This window comes from Neovison vison, chromosome 3, assembly GCF_020171115.1.
Source record: "Neovison vison isolate M4711 chromosome 3, ASM_NN_V1, whole genome shotgun sequence".
NCBI classification, from domain to species: Eukaryota; Metazoa; Chordata; class Mammalia; order Carnivora; family Mustelidae; genus Neogale; species Neogale vison.
Window position 1 is genome coordinate 163,009,564 of NC_058093.1, and position 20,361 is coordinate 163,029,924.

The 20,361-nt window shown below is 39.1% G+C and overlaps 1 protein-coding gene across 2 annotated transcripts in view; it reads left to right on the top strand.

The window, feature by feature from the left end:
* Positions 1–18,908, top strand: part of KLHL14 (kelch like family member 14) — a 97,492-nt gene extending 78,584 nt beyond the window's left edge. For both annotated transcript variants that reach the window (XM_044243203.1, XM_044243204.1), the window contains 5 exons: positions 4,044–4,122; positions 10,469–10,659; positions 10,741–10,899; positions 14,109–14,266; positions 17,199–18,908. In XM_044243203.1, coding sequence (XP_044099138.1) covers positions 4,044–4,122; positions 10,469–10,659; positions 10,741–10,899; positions 14,109–14,266; positions 17,199–17,339 — 728 coding nt within the window. In that variant the 3' untranslated portion in view covers positions 17,340–18,908. The remainder of the gene's footprint in view (positions 1–4,043; positions 4,123–10,468; positions 10,660–10,740; positions 10,900–14,108; positions 14,267–17,198) is intronic.
* The last annotated feature ends 1,453 nt before the right edge of the window (positions 18,909–20,361 follow it).

A 20,361-nucleotide genomic window follows, 5' to 3' on the forward strand; every position in this document is an offset into this window, starting at 1 on the left:
AGAGTAAGGAAAGAAATGGAAAAGATCAGAAGAAATGAAAGGAGTGGAGTTCCCTTACTCCACCAACACTCTTTTCTTCTGATGTTCATTTTCTCCTCCACACATCCTTTGCCAACTCCAGAATGCCTCCCTTCTTTTGCTCTCCCCAGTCCTCCATCCTCACCGCTCTTTCATACCACGGATCCTGCCCCCTGGAAATTCTTTCTTCATCTTCTATCCATATCACACCAGGCCCTGCTTAGCCTTTTCTCTGAGTGAAGGCCACTACCAATACAACCAAAGCAAACATTGCTCATTTCTACCAGAAGGCACTCTGCCCCATTCCTGAAAGGAGGCATATGTCTTCCTCCACATGGAAATTCTAAACCAGACTTCACAGAGAAACACTTGTATGTCTGGCGGGTAGGCTCTACATTCCTATTAACAACATTTACCTTCCAGTGCTTTGGGGAATGAACCTTGGAGCCTATCGAGAATTTTTTTTTTTTCCTAGAGTGAAAGGATTGCACATTCTATAAAAACTCCCTTATAAACCAACTCTAGATGGAATCCTTCCTTAAGCTTGAAGCTACCTTTGTGGAATCCCAGTCTTTTGGGTCATTCTCACTCTTGAAACTCTTAAACCCCCAAATGAAATGTAACTTACCACCCAATCACACCATCCAGACCTTTTCACAAGGTCCTTGGAACTCATGATATCACATCCACAAAATCCCCAGAATCCTTGAACTCTCTTCTGAATGGTCACGCCCATTCTCTTCTAGTCAAAACCTGGCAATCTTCTGAGAGTACTGTTTTCCCAGCCACTCCTCTAACGGGCACTGGGTTCTACCCCCCGCATCTGACACAAAACTTCTTATTATTGGAGGCAGGTAGCTTTGTACTAGCTCTTTATTGTCACTCCCGCAACCTTAAGACCCACCACTTTAAAGGATGTCTTCAGGTTTTACCATCCACTGCCCCTTCACATGGCAGCTACTACTCAGCCTGGACATGACACTTCCTTCACTCTACCCTACCACTTTCTGACTGTCCATCGTCCTCTGATGTCCTTACTTCCTTCCTCACTAGCTTTATGTTGCTCACCCACAATCACATTAGCACATATACCTGCAGCCCTTGGCATCCATCTCTCCTTCCACAGTGCCTGCCTGGTAAAGCCCTGGGCAGGACTTAAACCCAAAACTCTATGCACCCCCTCCCTGTACCTGAGTGACTAAATGTGGATGGAGAAAACTGCACAGTGGTACCGGCTTACTGATGAACCATACTGGCTACTAGCCAATGACACTGAATTTCCCTGGTCAGTATACTCTCCCGCCCTCTAAGTTAGCCATCTCATGTTTTCTTTCTCCCCAGATGCCTCTTTCTCCAAAGCCTCCCTCCTCACTCTCAGCTGATGGCCTTGCTTCATAGTTTGTTGAGAATAGAAGCAATAAGAAGATAAAATCTTCATCTTGCCATGACTGAGTCGAATGCCAGTTATCTCCGTTGCTACCCATGTATTTTCTCTTCCCTCCTATTATTGTTTCTGCTCCAATCTAAGTCCTATGTATCGTTCCCTCTGGCCTGTTCAAGGACTTTCCAGTACTTCTGGACTTAAAAACACAACCAAGCTATCCAACAAACCTTCTCTTGATGCTGCATCCTTCAACTATCATCTTCTCCTTTTTACAGCCAAAGTCCTAAGAAGCGTTGCCTTCCTCTTGCATCTGTTTTCTTAGATCTTAGTCTCTGTTGAGGGATATCCTATGTGTCCACTGAATCAACACTTGTCAAGGCCACCACCAGCCTCCATGTTGCCAAATCCTATGGTCAATTTTCAGTTGTTCATTCTTCTTTTTGAAGCACTCTTCATGTCTTCCAAAATATACTTTTCCTCCTATCTCTGACAATTCCTTTCCTTTGCTGGTTTTTCTTTTTGTATTCTAGGGCTCAATCCCAGGACCCATTATCTTCCATGCCCATACCTTCTGCTTAAAGGGTTTCCTTTTGTTCTATGATTTTAAATGATATCTCTAGACCAATGACTCTAAAGTTTGTATCGGCAGCCTCACCTAGCCACTGGCCTACCACACTTCCACTTTGAGATCCTGTTGGCCTCTCAAGGTTAAGTCCAAAACAGAACTAATGGTTTCTCTTCCCAACCCATACACTGCTCTTGCCTGATCTTCCCTACCTAAGTAAATTTCATGACCTTCCATCTGGTTACTCAGGCTAAAAATCTGGCAGCCATCCTTAATTATTTACTTTTTCTCATACCAATATTTCGAATATTGGAAATGGAATATGGAATTTGGAATATTGGATATTGGCTGTGCCCATATAATAGATCCCAAACCTGGCCATATCTGAAGCCTCCACCTACATTCAAGCCACCATCAACTCTTGCCTTGACTGTTAAAATGGCTTTCTGACAGCTCCCCTGCTCCCAGAGTGGCCCCTCTATAGTCTGTTCTTCACATAACAACCAGAGTGATCTTTCTAAGAGAGAAATTAGGCCATGGTCCTCATTAGCTCAAAACCTTCCAGTGGCTTCCTACTGTTCTTATAACAGAAGACACAACCCTATACAAGTCCTCAAGGTACACTGTATTTGACCTTGTTATGCCTCTGACATCTGTCCAAGTCACCCCTGCATTTTGCTGGTTTTGAACTCATGGCCAACCCCAGGAACTTTCTACTCACCTGACCCACTGTGTGAGAGACTCATTCTGCAGATACCTGCATGGCTGGCAGAAGACATCTGTAGGCAATGAATGATTCTTTTTAAACTAGCATCTCCCCATCAATCCCTGCTTTTCTTTATAGCATTCATCTCTGCTTGAAAATATGTATTTCTTTATTCATTTACAAGAACAGGGACTTTTCCTTTCTTATTAACCAATATATTCTCAGAACCTAGAACACATAACACATATAATAAATACTCAGTATATTTATGTAATTAGTAATTATGTTGGATATACATGCCTGTGTGAGCATGTACACACACACACACACACTTACACACACATTCCTATCTGTTTATTCCTGTGGTGGAGTTTGGTACCTGTATTTCCATGTTTAGTTACACATGTAAGAACAAAAGCAGACTTTCAGAGTTAAAACTTCAAGTGCTTTAGATGACTGTCATCTCAGGTGCTACACAGAAAATGGAAGGCACTCTTTTCCTTCCGTTTCTTGCTTTGGTGTCAATCTGTATGAAAAATAAGATTCATTTTAATGCCTTGGAGGCATCACCATGCTTCCAAGGCTCAACAGAGGGGATAAGCTGGTTCACCAGCTCTGAGGACTCCTGTTTCCCATTTCACATGTGTACCTGCAACTGTGTTTCCCTCAAACTCACGTGATGTGCACAGGCTAAACCTGATTTCCTAAAGCAAACTCTTATTACACTGATCACTATTATTTCCATGGGGAGAGAGCTGACTCAACCACTGCTAGGTTCTTGGTTCATTAAAAAAAAAAAGTGGGGTGGGGGGCTCTCACCAGAGATAGCACACAAAGTAGTCTCTGGGACTGATTATTTACAGACAACAACTTCATGTTTTTAAAGCCAAAAAATACCAAACCCAGAAATTTGTCCCCTAACTTTGTGGTAAGATTGGTTTGATAAATATACTTGCTTTTATTCTCATGGTTGATTTAGTTTTATTCTGACTCCTTCCAAAAGAGGAACAAAAAGAAGGAAGGAAGGAAGGAAGGAAGGAAGAAAGGAAGGAAGGAAGGAAGGAGGGAAAGAGAGGGAAGGGAAGGGAAGGAAAAAGGAAAGGACAGGACAGGAATGGAAAAGAAAGGAAAGGAAAAAGGGAGATGAAAGGAAAGTAAAAATGGAGAGCAAGAGAAGAAAAAAAGGAAAAATAGTTGAGGGGCACATTTATTTTTCCACTGACATACTGCTTCTCAGACTGTGTTAGATAGTCCCGCCAACCTAATTCTTCTGTGTGTGACACCTGAGAACAGAGACATCTTATAAACACTCTTAAATGTGCAAAACAACAAAGGAATCTGTTTTAAATGTCTCAAATATATTTTTACAGGAAAACACAGTACAAATTTTGTCAGCCGATATGATCCTCGATTTAATAGCTGGATACAACTTCCACCCATGCAAGAAAGGTAAGTGTTTATTTCTTACGTCTGAAACATTTGTGGCTGCTTTACAGGAAGCATGGATGTTGAATGGTTTTCTTTGGTAAATTATGGTAAACAGAGCCAATGAAAGACATATGAGTCAAAATGCAAATTTTGGCCTGGCCAATTTAGAATAACTACTTTGTTAACTCAATGGAGAAAAACAATCAAATAAGTCAATCATTGGTTCCAATGGAGGGAGAAAAAAATTGTATGACTTGTCTTCCATTACTACATTGCTTTAGATTTTTGGCAAGTGGAGCTAAAATTGTGTCTCCTCTCCCACTTTTCTCAGTGATAATATACTTAATTCTATAAATGAAATCTAGAACGCCATTCTTACAATGGTATCCATTTTCATGCAGAAATTGCAGTATGAAATTTTCTGGTCTCACTAACTCAAATCCTGGACATTTGCCTTCTCAACTCTCCTCCCATTGTACATTCAAGAACAGGTCCTTTGTTAGCTTAAAAAAAAAAAAAAAAAAACGGTTTTGCAAGCTGTCGTTTTTTTTTTTTTTTTTTTTCTGATGTATCTGGTGTTTATCTCCTGGCTGCCAAGGGACAAGTGGCTACTACCTTTGTGCAGTTTGCCTCTCCAGCTGTTACCTACATGCAACTTCATCTTAACATGCACATGCAAACTCCCATGCTACATTTTGTGCACTCAGGGCGCCCAGATGGCTCAATCAGTTAAGCATCTGCCTTTGGCTCAGGTCATGACCCCAGGGTCCTGGAATCAAGTGCCTCATTGGGCTCCCTAAGCAGGGATTCCCCCTTCTCCCTTTCCCTCTGCCATTTCCCCCGACCCCACAAACCCCCGCTTGTGCTCTCTGGCGCCCTCTGTCTGTCAAATAAATAAAATCTTTAAAAAATAATAAATTTTGAGCATTCGATTCTTTTCAGATAATACTTCAGCATCCTCTTGAGCAACATATCCAACATAATAGCCATAAGCTACAACCTATTTCTTCTTCTCAAATGAATTATTTAAGAAATAATATTCTTTCCTGTTTCCCTCATGACTCTTCATCTTTAACATCATTTTTATAAACATTCAGTTAGATAATGCTAAGATCAACTTAGAGCCTTAATATTAAATTCCAGTGAACAGGAAGTTTTCAGGTGATATCATTTATTCAAAAATGTGCATCATTGCAGGAAGACAGTATGCATCAATGCCAGGAGAAAACTCTGTATATTAAAGCCATCTTTTGGGAGACTAAAAACTATACATAGGAGATGATGAGGCACAAGATAAGGACCACAACACTTTTAGGAACGTGTCATTCAAAGGTACCTCAAGAAACGATACAAAGTCAGTTAATATCCTGACAAACTTCTCCGCCCCCCTCTTGTGCATACATGCATGCGTGGAAGCCTCCTGATGTGTTTCTCCAGCGTGCCTTGTTTCTCTCCCTTTGAGCTTATTTCTTCATGGCCCGGATTGTGGCTGCATCACTTTACCCTTTAATCAAAACCATTCCGAGAAGTTTTATTTTAAAAAATATTTTAAAAATAAATATCCGTAATATGTTTGAAATGGCAGCATCTCCTCACCATGGTCCCCTTTGCTGGGGGCTGCGCACCACGATAATTAACCTTCACGCCTTGGGTTTGGGAGGCATAACTCACGTCGCGGTCAATTATCTCACTGTAGAGCCCCTAAGGACGAGAAGTATTGCTGCAAAACCTAATTAGTAATTTTTTTAAATGTGTATTGTTTACTTGATATTCTATAATGACTTCCTCTGAGGCACTATGGCCTATCATGGCAGGGTCCTACTTAGACAATTTTAAGCAGCTCATTGACCTGATAGAAAGACCTGCCATGGTCTGTCGGCGCCCGGCAGCCACCGTTGACAGGATGGACTGTTTAACGTTTCTTTCTAAGTCATTATGGTATATCATGTCAGGTCCCTAGTAAGAAAAGTTTTTTTTTTAGATCTCGAACAATCAACCCGATAGACCAAATAAAGAGCTCCTTATAGAGCTGAGTGGGGAAAGGCAGATTTCACAAATGCCCAGTCAATCTTCTAGCTCCAGATCTCCTATGGGCTGATTGATTTAAGCCGCAATCCATAACTTCAAAGGAAAATTTTCTGTCATTGCCAAGTCTCCATTCTAAGTATCAAACACGATCAGGGACTGGCATGGCTTAATTAGTGATTAAACAAAAAAGAAAAAGAGAAGAAAATACATGAGATACCCTTTAGATTAAAAAAGAAAAAAAGTTTCTTGAAACATTCCAATGAGTTAATTGTGCAGTGTATCGATCATGAACCAGGCTCACCAGACGCGCCGCCACCTCCCTCCTTCCTTTGGTTGCTGCCAAATGGATGAGAAGTAGTTATGCTGAGAAATTACCAAACTGAGAATAATAGAAACATGTTGAAAACCGCCTCTGGGGTAACCTGCTCTTAGAGCTGACTGGACAGACTCTTAGGATAGCTCACCTAATCAGAGCTTCCCAAAGAATGCTGTAATAAAATTGCAGAATATGCCCCTCCCACCGAGTTCAGCTAGGAAATGGGCACACTGCCTCTAGGTTTACTCAATGAACTCACAAACTGCATCCCTGCTACATATGAAATGATTGCGGGAAAATATACGTTTAAATGTAATGCTACTGAGTTGTTTCGGTCTCAGATGTAGGATTTGATTCTTTCCTGAAAAGAGGTTAAATGTTGAGACTAGGATCAATGGAAATGCTCTGGCAACTTTTTTTCCAGTAAAAATAGACATTTTAGGTATCACTCATATGGAGACCATATCTCCTAGCTAGTGCAGAAAAAAGAAAAAAAGTAGAAGAAGAAGAAGCAAAAGAAAAAGGACCTTGGAGAGTACCAACAACAAAGTTTATATTTCATAAAGTAAGAGAAAAGCTAGAAGCAAATACATAAAACATTGTTTCCAAATTTAAATATTTTGTTTCTAGAAGCCTTACAAAGAACAACATGAGACAATATTTTGTTTGAAAAATGTGTTGCCCTCTTTTAAACCTGATGGTGAAAGTCAAGAATTCAAGCTGAGCTAAGGTTATAGTAATTCAGCCTCATGCTTTAGGATATAAACTGACCACCCCAAGGGGTCAGCAAGAACTAGTAAAGACCTCAACAATATGCAAGGTTCAAAGTATGTTTGTAGAAGTTGCTGGGAGGTTGCTGTCTCTTTTAACTTATCACAATGCACTGAATTTTGCCTCTGGTGTTGGGGAAGGAGGAGCTGGAGGAGAGAGAGATGAACAATTTGAAATACACATAGTATAATCCCATTTAAAAATCTTCAGTAATCTGGAGTTTACTTTAAAAAAAAAAAATACCCTAATCCTGTGTTCTTCATGTGGGGAGGAGGGTCAGGGAGCACTCCCAAGAGAGACCTGGTATGGTCAAATTTTAGCCTGGAGCAAATGTTTGCAGTTGCTGACAGACCATGAACTATCCAGGGCTCCTATAATGCATTTCATGAATTCTCACTTTGGGCATGCAAGGGAGTAAGTCAGAGACTCAGAATCTTCACCATTGGAATGTCTACATAAAAATGCACTTTTAGTCAGGAAGTGAAACCTACTGATTTTTTTTTCCCATTTAGATCCTAACAGTGACACTGTGTGGATAAAGTTAGGAGTACACACCAAGCATCAAATTAAGAAAATCTTGCTAAAAAGAGAGCAAGTTCTGACAGGCTCACTCAGTGTCACTGAGGAAGGAAGGAACCAGGACAAAGTGAGAGAACAGAAATTTAGACTGGATGGAAATTTAGACTCTACCACGAAGAGATCTTGCTCTTATTCTGCATTATCTAAACTTAATTAATGGAGGGTTTTCACGCTTGTCATGACTAACAGGCATTTTCTCTTCTAGACCAGTATATGGCACATAGAATAACCCAACACCTTACAGCCCACATAGTCCAAATTATTTAAAGGTGGTAAAATTAGTAAAATTATTTCAGTAAAAATATTTCAGAGACTCTAAGACTTGTTAGAGAATCCTCACATGGAAGAGGGATACTGACATACTGTTGTGTCCACGATGCAAAGAAACCTGTGTTCCTTCAGTCTATTCCTGTAGACATGTCAGTCTTTCCAAAGAAACATTTTAACTGAGAAGGTAAAAGCACATGTAGGACAATTGTGACCTAACATATTCAATGAAAGCACAACTCAAGTCTAGTCAGAGAAATAGAAAGAAGCAATGGACATCCGTGGGCACTTAACCTTGCAGCTGTTTTGAACCTAATATTATATTTAACCTAATATTATATTTAAATGGGTTTTTACTTTTCTGTCGTAGGAAATCTCAGAATTTTTAAATCAACGATTGCTCTGATAGTCCAGTTAAAAACTTCCTCCAAATACCTTTCTCCAGACTTAATATGTGGGATCTTAAAAAAAAAAAGTCGAAATTACGGAAACAGAATGAATGGTGGTTACTAGGGGCTAGGGAATGAGGAAAATGAGGAGAGATTGGTCAAAAGGTACATACTTTCAGTTATAAGATTAAAAAGTTCCAAGTATCTAATGTATAGCATGATGATTATAGTTGCTATTGTAGTGTATACTTGAAATTTGCTAAGAGAGCAGATCTTAAGTGTTCTCACACACACACAAAAAAAGTAGCTATGTGACGTGTTGGAGGTGATGGCAGATGCATTAATTCACTTAATGGTGGGAACCCTTCCACAATGTATGCATAGATCCAATCACTGCAGTGTAACTTTAAACACGTTACAATTTTGTCAATTATCCCTCAGTAAAGCTGAAAAAAATAAAACAAAACTGAATCCATCACCCTCTATAACATATACCATTACCTATATAGTAATAAACTACCTAAACAAACTTAAAAGAATTTAATAAATGTCATTAGGAAACGTTCCCTTGCAAACATCTTGATGGCTGATTTTTTTTTTTTTTTTGATGGCTGATTTTTAAAAAACCTTTTTATCTGGGTAATGTTAACTGATGGTTCCAAAGCATAAACACAATGCGGGATCCTATGATGGCACTTTACATATGGATTTGCCAATAACCCTGTATGGAAAGTATCGTTAACAGCCCCCTGTTACAGAGCAGCAATCTGAGACCAAGAGGGGCTAAGTCACATGGTTACCCATCCCATAAATCAAGTAGCCAGGCAACCTCTTCCAGAGACTAAATTGTTAATCAAGATGCTGTTTACTGCTTCCCAGAGGCTTTGGCACTTTGTAAACACAAGTTAGAGAATCTCCCGATAAAACCTCTAGGACTCTTGATCTTACTACTCCCATTGCCCAAGAGTCTTGGCACTAATTTTTATGAAGACTATACATTCATCAAACAAGTTATATTCTCTGAGGGGCTTGGCACTTAAACACTGTACTTATTCAGTATTGGATCTCATGTTATCCCCATAAAGTATATTTTTCCAGTAGCAGCAATGAGATAAAAGAAGCAAAGGGTCCAGGACTTGCTCAACATATCAACCTAGTCATCCTAACTCCAATTTTTTTAGTCCCCTGTGAACACGTGTTCTCCCTCAGCTCTTATGTCTTACTAGTTGTCAAGTCTTAGATCTTCCTTTAATATATCTTTAGCCTCAGCTCTTGAAGGTGTTCCGTAAAACTCTCATTCAGGTCCTCAACATCTCAATCCTCTCTTATGGTCTACCTCAGAATTGATGTCCCTGTTTTCAGTCCTTTCAACACAGCTGGTGCCTTTGGCCTTTGAAGGCATAATGGGAAAATTTAATAAATTGCCACTCTTGAAAAGATACTAAAAAATATCCTTCCTGTAAGAAGGAACACCAAAAGGCATATCACTAAACTTCCTACAATAGGCTATGTAAGAGCAAAATTTCAACACTAAATTCAGTTCACAAAAGTTTCTCTATTTGCAGTAGTACTGGGAAGGAAAAAAATGATAATTGAAGAAAAATTTTGATGATGTAGTTCTCTTATAAATTGGGAACAATGACCCTTGAAGGACCATGAAAAAAGTGAATGTCAAGATAATTTATTATTGTTACATTATCTACCTCATTTTTCACTTTGTCTTACTGAGCTGTGATACCAAATATCCCAAACATTAGTGAACACTCTTTACAGTGTATAAAAAAGCAAGATAAAAGGATCTGAAACAGAGTCGGCGAATTTCTCCTCCACTCTTACTTTAATACCAAAATGTTAACCAGAGGGGGCAAGGCATCTGATTACTGTCAAGGTCTCAGATTTGGAGGAGGCTGTATGTGCAATTTCCAAGTTCCTGCCACCCTTTCTAAAGCAGGATTTACCTCCTTTGCCTGACTGAGCTCCTTTTGTGATTTACGGTGGGTTGTTGTTTTCGTTGTAGAAGAGCCAGTTTCTATGCATGTCGGTTGGACAAACATTTATATGTTATTGGTGGAAGGAACGAAACCGGCTATTTGTCCAGCGTGGAGTGCTATAACCTAGAAACAAATGAATGGCGGTATGTGTCCTCCCTACCACAGCCTCTGGCAGCTCACGCGGGAGCAGTGCACAATGGGAAAATATACATCTCAGGCAAGTCATTCCTCCGCTTTCTGTTACCAAGTTCAGTTCCAAGGCTCTTTCTTGACTTGTATGTATATGTTTAATTCACAGGGGGTGTGCACAATGGAGAATATGTCCCATGGCTATATTGCTATGACCCTGTAATGGATGTCTGGGCTCGAAAACAAGATATGAACACAAAACGCGCCATCCACACTTTGGCTGTAATGAATGATCGCTTATATGCAATTGGAGGAAATCATTTGAAAGGTCTTTTTTCTTTTTTTTTTTTAATCACAATATCACTTGCATCTTATGTTTCTTGCTAAGGGGGTTTCTCGTTAGATAATCATAGTTAACCAAGTAAAAAACATGTTGACCAAATAAAAGAAACTCTGTGTAAATTAGCTGTACCCTTGGGCAAGCATTTATTTTGGCTCCTCTGCAGATAGGATTATTTTTAAGTTACTGCACACATTAAAGAAATGAATAATGATGTCAACAGAAAGTAAAAAACGAGAGTATTAATAACTGAAAAGCACAAACAATTTGTTGTAACAATGAATTCAGTAAAATAAATTATTCCTTATCACCAAAGTTATAGTAATAAATTTTTTCCAGAAAATTGTTTTTTGTAGTAATCATAAAGAACTTCAGTCATAGATGCACAAAGAAGCTAATACGTGATTTTTCTTAAGGAAAACATTTCATAGAATTTCATGTCTAAATTTAGAATTATTTCTTTGAAGAGTTGGATTCCAAACGTTCTATGACTCTCAAATTCTTTGTTTTATTAATAAAAAAATATTTAAAACATGGTATTTTTAGAGTTTCATCTAGGCTCCTTTCCTTCTCCATACATGTGTATGACTACAACGTTCTGTAGTTTGTGAGCGTGTGATGTTATGCACGTGCACAGCACACTGGGCACAACAGGGAAGCTAAGAGAGCTCAGGTGTTGAGAAGAGTCCCCGAACTACTTCGGGCTCTGGTCTCCTCACCTGAAAATGAAGAAACTGGTCTAGCTGATCTCTAAAATCTCCTCCAGTTCTGACCTTCCATGATCCTTGAAACTGACCCAAACGAGAAACAGGCCATCCACGTGTGTGGCTGAGGATTTATTTTTCCATAGTACACCCATCTCAAAAAACGGGTTAGATATAGATATTCCTTCTGGATTTCCTAATACATATGTACCCCTAATGTAATTAAAGACCACACAGGCTTAATGTTTATGTAAATATTTCCAAGTTCCTACTCAATCCTAAATGTCAATATCCCCGTCCCTGCTGCTCTCCTCGGTGCTCAGTGGGAGATTATCTTTGCTGCTATAGCTCTTCCTTTTTTATTCTTTTTCTCTCTCACTGCTGCTCCTTCATTTCAATCCATACACCATTCCTTTACATCAAAATACTGTATATAGTATTACTTTTGTAGCTTTCTATATTAAAATGTGAATTCTGCTAATTTCTTTTGCATAATAATGGCGAAACATTCTAGGAACTCTTGAATTTTGAGGTTATAGTTGAACAGAAAGATTTGGGGAATGACAACCTAAATGAGAAATAACACACACACATCAAATTAGGTTGGCTCAGGGGCACCTGGGGGGCTCAGTGGGTTAAGCCTCTGCCCCTGGCTTAGGTCATGATTTCAGGGTCCTGGGATCCTGGGATCTCTCTGCCTGACTACTTGTGATCTCTCAGTGTCTGTGTCAAATAAATAAATAAAATCTTTAAAAAAATAATTAGGTTGACTCAGGGAGTCATTACGGCTTAGAGGGAAAGGTGTGGGTCTGGGTCCCAGTTATGCACTTGGAGTTGTGTGATCTCACTCAAGACCCTCAACCTCACGTCTATAAAAGAGGGATAATTATCCTTTCCTTGGTAGTTTTTGTGAGGCTTACAGTCAACATATGTAATACATGTACTGGGCACAGTGCCTTCTGTGATGCCACTAGAACTTCAGCCCTGGGAATTTGCTCCAATCTTCAGTCACGTATATTATCGTTGATAATCTTAATGGTAAAGGAGAGGAATACACCCCAGAATTCCAGTAAGCCCTTTGTTCTACTGTTCCCAAAGCTATCTGATTTATTTTACATAAGAAGTTACGTAAGTTGAAGTTCAGTGGCCTGAAATAATTTGTCCACTTCTTCCAGAATGAAAATTACTCTACTTTTTGGTCTATCTTCTCAATTACTTTGAAGAGTCCAGTAAGTTGATTAATTTAGTGTATGCATTGTAATTGTCAGCTAGCAAATATCCATTGCATGCATTTAAATAGAGGAAAATTTTACTTAGGATTTGGTCTGCTCGATGAAGCTCTCCCTGTACAGATTTTTGACTTCCTAAATTAAAAAGCAGGGCCCCAGTAGAGTCCCAAGATCTTAAGTTGTTCTCTACAACCTGCTTACTGACCAGTCACTGAGAAACTTCATCAGAGTAAGAGAAGCCCTCAGCAGAAGTAGCCCCTGACTCTACCTTAATCCTTAGTAGATATTGGAAACCACTCATACGTTCATAATTATTTATAAACATAAACTACTGGGGCAGCTGGGTGGCTCAGTCGTTAAGCGTCTGCCTTTGGCTCAGGTTATGATCCCAGAGTTCTGGGATTGAGCCCTGCCTCGAGCCCTGCTTTGAGCCCCACATTGGGCTCCACGCTTGGCAGGAAGCCTGTTTCTCCCTCTCCCACTCCCCCTAATTGTGTTACCTCTCTTGCTGTGTCTCTCCCTGTCAAATAAATAAGTAAAAATTTTAAAAATAAATAAGTAAATAAATAAACTGTTAAAAAGGTAAAAATTGCTAAACATCATGTTTTTAGTAAATTAAAACATCTTGAGAGAGTTAAATATTCGTTTAGGAAAAATGATACAGTTTAGTCTGTAAGAATATGAGCTTTGAAGCCCCTTTGTCTGAGTTTAAACCTCAGCCTGTCTACTTGCTGGCTGTGTGACTTATTCAAGTCATTACCTCTCTCTATCCCTCAGTTTTCTCATCTGTAAAATGAACATAATGTTTAACTATCTCAGAGATAGGATGAGGGGAATTAAGTGAATTCATCTACATAAAGCATTTGGCAGACAACTAGCTTATTACAAGCACTTTATAAAAATGTTTGCTTTTAATTATTTTAAACCTTTTTAATCCAAGGTTTTAATAAACATTTTAAAATAAGATCTACCCCCAAATAATCAACATTTACCAATGACATTGAGTCAGACATTCTTGCTTTGAATTAATTGGAAATACCCAGAGTTTGTTTGTTTGTTTTAGGTTTCTGTAACGTGTCTCCCAATTTCACTAGTAAATTTATACTTTTGTCTCTTTAGAGATACAATTAGCTGTTTCTTGGCTCTAGAGCTTTTTGAAAAAGAAACCCTAGCCTTGAATCAGGACCCTGAGAGTTCATTCTTTTTTTTTTTTTTTTTTCTGAGAGTTCATTCTTATGTGCTTCCGTTTTGCTATGTCCCATAGGTTTCTCCCACCTTGACGTAATGCTCGTGGAATGCTATGACCCAAAAGGTGACCAGTGGAATATTCTCCAAACTCCCATTTTAGAGGGTCGAAGTGGCCCTGGCTGTGCAGTGCTCGATGACAGCATCTACCTTGTGGGAGGCTACAGCTGGAGTATGGTATGTGTCCACAGTTACCTCACCCTCCTCCTCTCTGTTTTGTTCTTGCTTTGTGTTTCCCTCCATGTGTGTTACCATCCACGCAGAAACCTTTGAAGAGTATCATGTTTGGGGCCCCTGGGTGGATCCGTTGATTAAGCATCTGTCTGCCTTTAGCTTGGGTTGTGATCTTGGGGTCCTGGGATTGAGTCCCTCATGGGGTTCCCTGCTCGGCGGGGAGCCTGCTTCTCACTCCGCTCTGCTGCTCCCCCCTCTTCTTGTGCTCTCCCTCTCTCTCTCAAATAAATTCATTTAATTAAATCTAAAGAAAAAAGTGTGAGTATCATGCTTGTATGCAGGCTTTAAGTCACTTCAAGTAATAAAAAACAATCAGTGAATTGTGGTCGAGCTGGCTTGCTCTCTCATCCACTGTTTCCCAAAATGCGTGGTTGGTTCTCCGTCTCTATCCTATGTGCCTGCCTTTGTGATTCTGGCTTTCCAACTGAAAGTGAGACACAAGTGGTTTTACAAACTTTCTGTTGAAATTGTTTGCAGAGTTCGTTGAATTGTTTGAATTGTCCGGAAAGTTTCTGACCAGGGAGGCATAAAAACTAGAAATTGTTAAATATCCACAAAGTCTCTTTAGGATATATAATTTGCCATTGCTTTTGACTTTGGCCTGTCTTTATCATGAAAATTTCCAAGTTCACACACACACACAAAACGAGAGTACAGTGGACTCTCGTAAACCCAGCCTCTGGCTTCAATATCTTTCAAGATTTTGCTCTACTTTATCTGTCCTCCGTTTTAAACATTTTGACTGTAGCCATCTGAAGCAAATTCTAGACATCATCTTATTTCACCCTAAATGATTCGGTACTTATCCTTTTAAAAAATTATTCATGTGTTTAAAATTAATATCAACACACCCAACAAAATTAACAATAATTCCTTCATATCTAATTTATATTCAAATATTTCCTATGGAAATATATATTCCAAGTTGATATGTTCAAGTCAGGATCCTATAGTCTCACTTGCATTTGGTTATTATATCTCATCCATCTCTTGCAATCTGGAAAATTACCCCACTCCACTTCTTCTTCCATACCATTAACTTGTAGAGAAAACAAAGCAAAACAAAAACCAGGGTCAGTTATCATAGAGAAGAGCTGTGTTCTGGAATGGGCGAATGACGGCCTTGCAAGGTCATTTAAGACAGTCTCTGTCTCTGTATAGACTATAAAACAGACACTTAGGCATAAGGACTTAATAATTAAGATCAACTTTTTTCTGTTTAAAATTTCTTCTGTTCTTTTTTTTTTTTTCTTTTTTTGCCAAGAACACCCGAGGAGGTAGCCACGTAGTTGGAATTATATCACATGAGGAGCCTTATAGAGCCCTGTGGTCAACATATTCATTTTTAAAATGATGACCGTCTTCATATTTTCTTAGTTATAGATTGGTGTTACGAGATTAACTGGGGGTTTATTTGTTTTGGATCAAACAAGGTTGTTAGATGAAGTTGTTTTTTTTTTTTTTTTTAAGATTTTATTTATTTATTTGACAGACAGAGATCACAAGTAGGCAGAGAGAGAGAGAGGGGGAAGCAGGCTCCCCAATGAGCAGATAGCCTGATGCCGGCCTCGATTCCAGGACCCTGGGATCATGACCTGAGCCTAAAGCAGAGGCTTTAATTCACTGAGCAACCCAGGTGCCCCTGTTAGATAAAGTTTTGGGGGCATTTTCAGTGGATATTAGTTATATGGAGGCAAATATATATTGATATATAGTAACTAGAGATTCATACCTGTGCTTGATCGCCGGGACACATGAGTAAGCTCTAAAAGCGTACGCAGCTGGAACCAGACACCAGCAGTCCACTTTCAAAAACTGATGACTAGGCTGGTTAGAAATTTTGGGTTTTGCCTATGATAAAAACCAAATGGGTAAAAAAAAAAAAAAAAATAGGGTCTGGTTTTAGAAGGGAAACGTTACACAAGCACTACCCCCAGACATTAACAAAGGAAATGAGATTAAAGACATTTTTTATTTCTCATGTAGCCACTTGAAAATCAATCAATCAATCAATCAATGTGCAAAGAAGTTGGCAAGCCCACTATTCGAGTTTATTTTAAGCTAGTTTTGAATGCCAGCTCTGATTCTCTATGATAGTAAAATAAAAATGGAAGAGTGAGGTAACTATCTCAAACCCATTGAACTGAAACTATTTGAAAAATTAAAGATGGGTTTGTGGGGTGCCTGGGTGGCTCAGTGGGTTAAAGCCTCTGCCTTCGGCTCAAGACATGATCCCAAGATTCTAGGATGGAGCCCTGCATCCGGCTCTCTGCTCAGCAGGGAGCCTGCTTCCTACTTTCTCTCTGCCTGCTTCTCTGCCTACTTGTGATCTCCGTCTGTCAAATAAATAAATAAAATCTTTAAAGATGAGTTTGTTTGTTTATTTGTTTTTAACTTAAACCAGCTGGACAAATTCAAGTTTTTGGTCAATTATTTTAAAGGATTTGCTGATCATCTAGGTGTTGTAGGCACTTGGCTGTTATTATTAATTACACACACACACAGATTTTGAAATCTTTTGACTCTCAAATTTCCTCTTCGAATAAAACAGTTTAAAATCCACTGCTTTCAGGGAGAGGGTAGTGGAGTTATGGACATTGGGGAAGGTACGTGCTATGGTGAGTGCTGTGAAGTGTGTAAACTGGAGATTCACAGACCTGTACCCCTGGGGCTAATAAAACATTATATGTTTATTTAAAAATTTTTAAATTTCTAAAAAATTTTTTTAAAAAATAATATCCACTGCTTTCATTTGGAACTTTTCAGCAAGAGCAGAGAATTGATGTTTTCTTTTCAATGTAAATGTGATAAATAAGATTGTTGTCACACGTCTCTGAACATTCTTCCCTAAATGCCCCCTGCTCTGCCGTTACAGGGGGCCTACAAGTCATCTACAATATGCTATTGTCCGGAAAAAGGCACCTGGACAGAACTGGAAGGAGATGTAGCAGAACCACTGGCCGGCCCAGCCTGTGCAACGGTTATCCTGCCCGCCTGCGTCCCTTACAACAAATAACACCAGCAAGCCCTGGAATGGACAGTATCACATTCTAGGAGACAGTGACAAGTGACATCGCGATCATATTAGGAACAGCGCATTCTAATGGTATAACTGCCGGAATACACCCTTGGTTTCTAACAATATTTCCAAGTAACTACAAAAGAAAAAGACCTGTTCTTGAACAGATAACCGTGTCTGGAACTCAGATCACACCAAAGTTGCTGTGATGACAGATGCTTACATTTCAGACGGGTTTTAATTCGTCCCAGCTTTCCAAAAACTCCTCACATGGATTTTAACGTTCAAAAGGAGAAAGATATAATATGGAAGAGTGCCCCCAGAGAGACCTAAGATCAGTATTGTGCATTGTAGTCTACCTGCATGTGATCTATGTTGAAGTTTTGGGGATATTGTGTTCATGAATGATTCAGAATTTGACCCACTAAAATACTTACTGCATCACAGGAATTGCCACTTGATTTTATATTCCTAACCTGTGGCTACTTCACAGACTCCATAGGCAACACAATTGTAGAGAATCATATGAGATTGAAGAGGAACATGTTTGTTTCTATAGATCTTCATTTCATTTACCTTCTGCCCCTCACAGCACCCCATGGGATCAGAGAAGAGAAAGATGTTGGTTCTTGTAGCAATTGCTTCCTGCCCTGTAGGTTCTAGGCCAGCCAGTCATAATCTGTGTCCTCAATTTTATATGAAAGATTAAAGCAAAATATATTATGTCACTGTTCAATCCACAGAGGCTCAGGTTTTTCTCATTTTTTACAGTATATAAAAAAGTAGTGAACACACCTGTCATTTCCTCCAAAAAGTAGGACTGAAAAAATTGCTTGTCCAATATTGAAGAGATTCTTGTTGGTTAACACATCTGACTTAAACTTAAATCATAATAAAACTGGAAGATGCCTTTCAGGAATTCAGGAATAATTTCTTTTAAGTACAATCCCAGTTGTCTCTCTGTCCTGAAGACACACAACTTAAAAGAGCCACGAGAGTGAATCACCCCTCTTAACAAATATTTCTCCCTCTTCCTCACCTTTGGCTCTAGAAATGGCTCTAGATTTGACTCTAGAAAAGCACATGACTCACCCTGATTATTCTCCAACTCATCATACTCGTTTGTTATCACCAAAGATGCCTGAGCTCAGTTAGGTGAGCAATTGCTAGTTGTCTTTAGGAGCAAGAGGAAATTACGAACAGAAGGTCAGGAGAGCATGAGATGGTTTCCGGTGTGGCCGGTCAACAGAGCAAGACTGGAAAGAACATAAATTTAATTTTCAAGCTCTTCAGAGCTGGAACAAAAACAGTTAGGAATAAATACTAGCCTAAAATATTTCCCCATCACCCAGGGGTGTTGTTGAATCCTTTAACAAATGTGTCATTCGAAACAACAACGTGGGGAAGCCACAGATTAAAAATGCTTTGGTGATAAGCTTTCACCGTGGAGCATGTCAAGATAGATGGGCGTACTGGCATCTAATGCCTTTTCTGCAGTAAAGTGCAATCTTTGTTGTTTTTGTATTTATTTGTATGTTCAGATCCAAAGGATCCGTTGTAAAAATATATATATAAATATATATATATACATATATATATATATCTCCAGTGCAATCAACTTGCATTTCTTTTTCCTTGGAAACACACAATACAGAGAAGGAAAGAAAAGTTACAGTACTTTGCAGGGAAGATTGTAGCTGGCGTGCTGAAGAGAACAAGGTCGGCTTCAGAAACTTTGATTGTCAACCACTACCATTTCTTCTGAAAGTCACAGTTTATAACAAGGATATTCGCCTTCCTTAGACTTGTTCTTCACTTATTTTTTATTTCTAGCCAAAATAAATAAGAGCATTTATGAGAACTGTAAGTAAAGCTTTCTGTATTTCAGAAAGGCACAAACTATTAGAAGTGAAAAGTGAGTACTTACGTCACAGAGATTGTAAATTTTGTACAGTATTAGAATGTGTAAATGAAGCTTGCTTGGAAGGGGAAAACTTTAAATAAAAACTTTATGTACTAACTCAACTGTCTCATATTCCTACCTATAAAGCATACGTATAAATCTCTATGGTGAATTGTTTAAAGGTTTACAATATGGAAGTGCCTAAATATTGTTATTCTGCTGATGTGCTTTGCAAGTTTATTTAGCTTCCTGGCAACATGTAAATGTATATGGTAGGGACGATGCAAAAAATGGTGGAATGCTTCCGGAAAAAATGTTGTGAGTTCAAAATTATGACTAGAGGGGTGCCTGGCTGGCTCAGTCAGTATAACATGTGACTACTGATCTTGGGGATGTGAGTTCAAGCCCCATGATGGGAGAAGAGCTGACTTAAAAAAATGAATTTTTTATAAATCATGAGTAGCATCTGATTTATCCACGGCAAGAGTGCTGTGATGAGACATAAGTGATCTAAGATCTAATAATTAAATACTTATGTAGATTATAAGAAGCACCATATGTATTAAATAGCACTTGCAAAAAAAAAAGTACTTGCACACTTTCTAAAGAATAAGTGAATCACTCACTAAATTAGATCAATTATCTTAAGACATAGTACTTAAATGTATTTTCTTTTAAAAAAATCTGAAAAGGAAGTGCAGGGGAAGAAAGAGGCTGTGGGAGACAGTAGGGGAAACTGAGGTATGTAGCTGCAGATAGAAGTTGGGCAACCTTCTAGGCAAAGAGCTATGAAGGGTTGGAAACGATTTCCTGAAGCCTGCAAGCTGGAAAGAATTTACTTTAATTTTTCCCAGCTAAATGGACCTTTACTGATAACTAAACTCACAATTAAAGGATCATTTGATCCCTCCTGATATTCCACGAAAGCAAGAGTAGTGGGGTTTCTCTGTTCTTCTGCTGGCTCTCCAGCTTTCTGTGCTTGCTGTCTGTGGTGGCCTCTGGTAGTCTTCTCCTGAGCCAACTGACTAGTTGTTGCAGGGCTTCTTCCCAACGCCCTGAATCCCCGAAAGCTCTAGTACTGACCGGATACCATGGGCAGTTAAGCAAAAACATCTC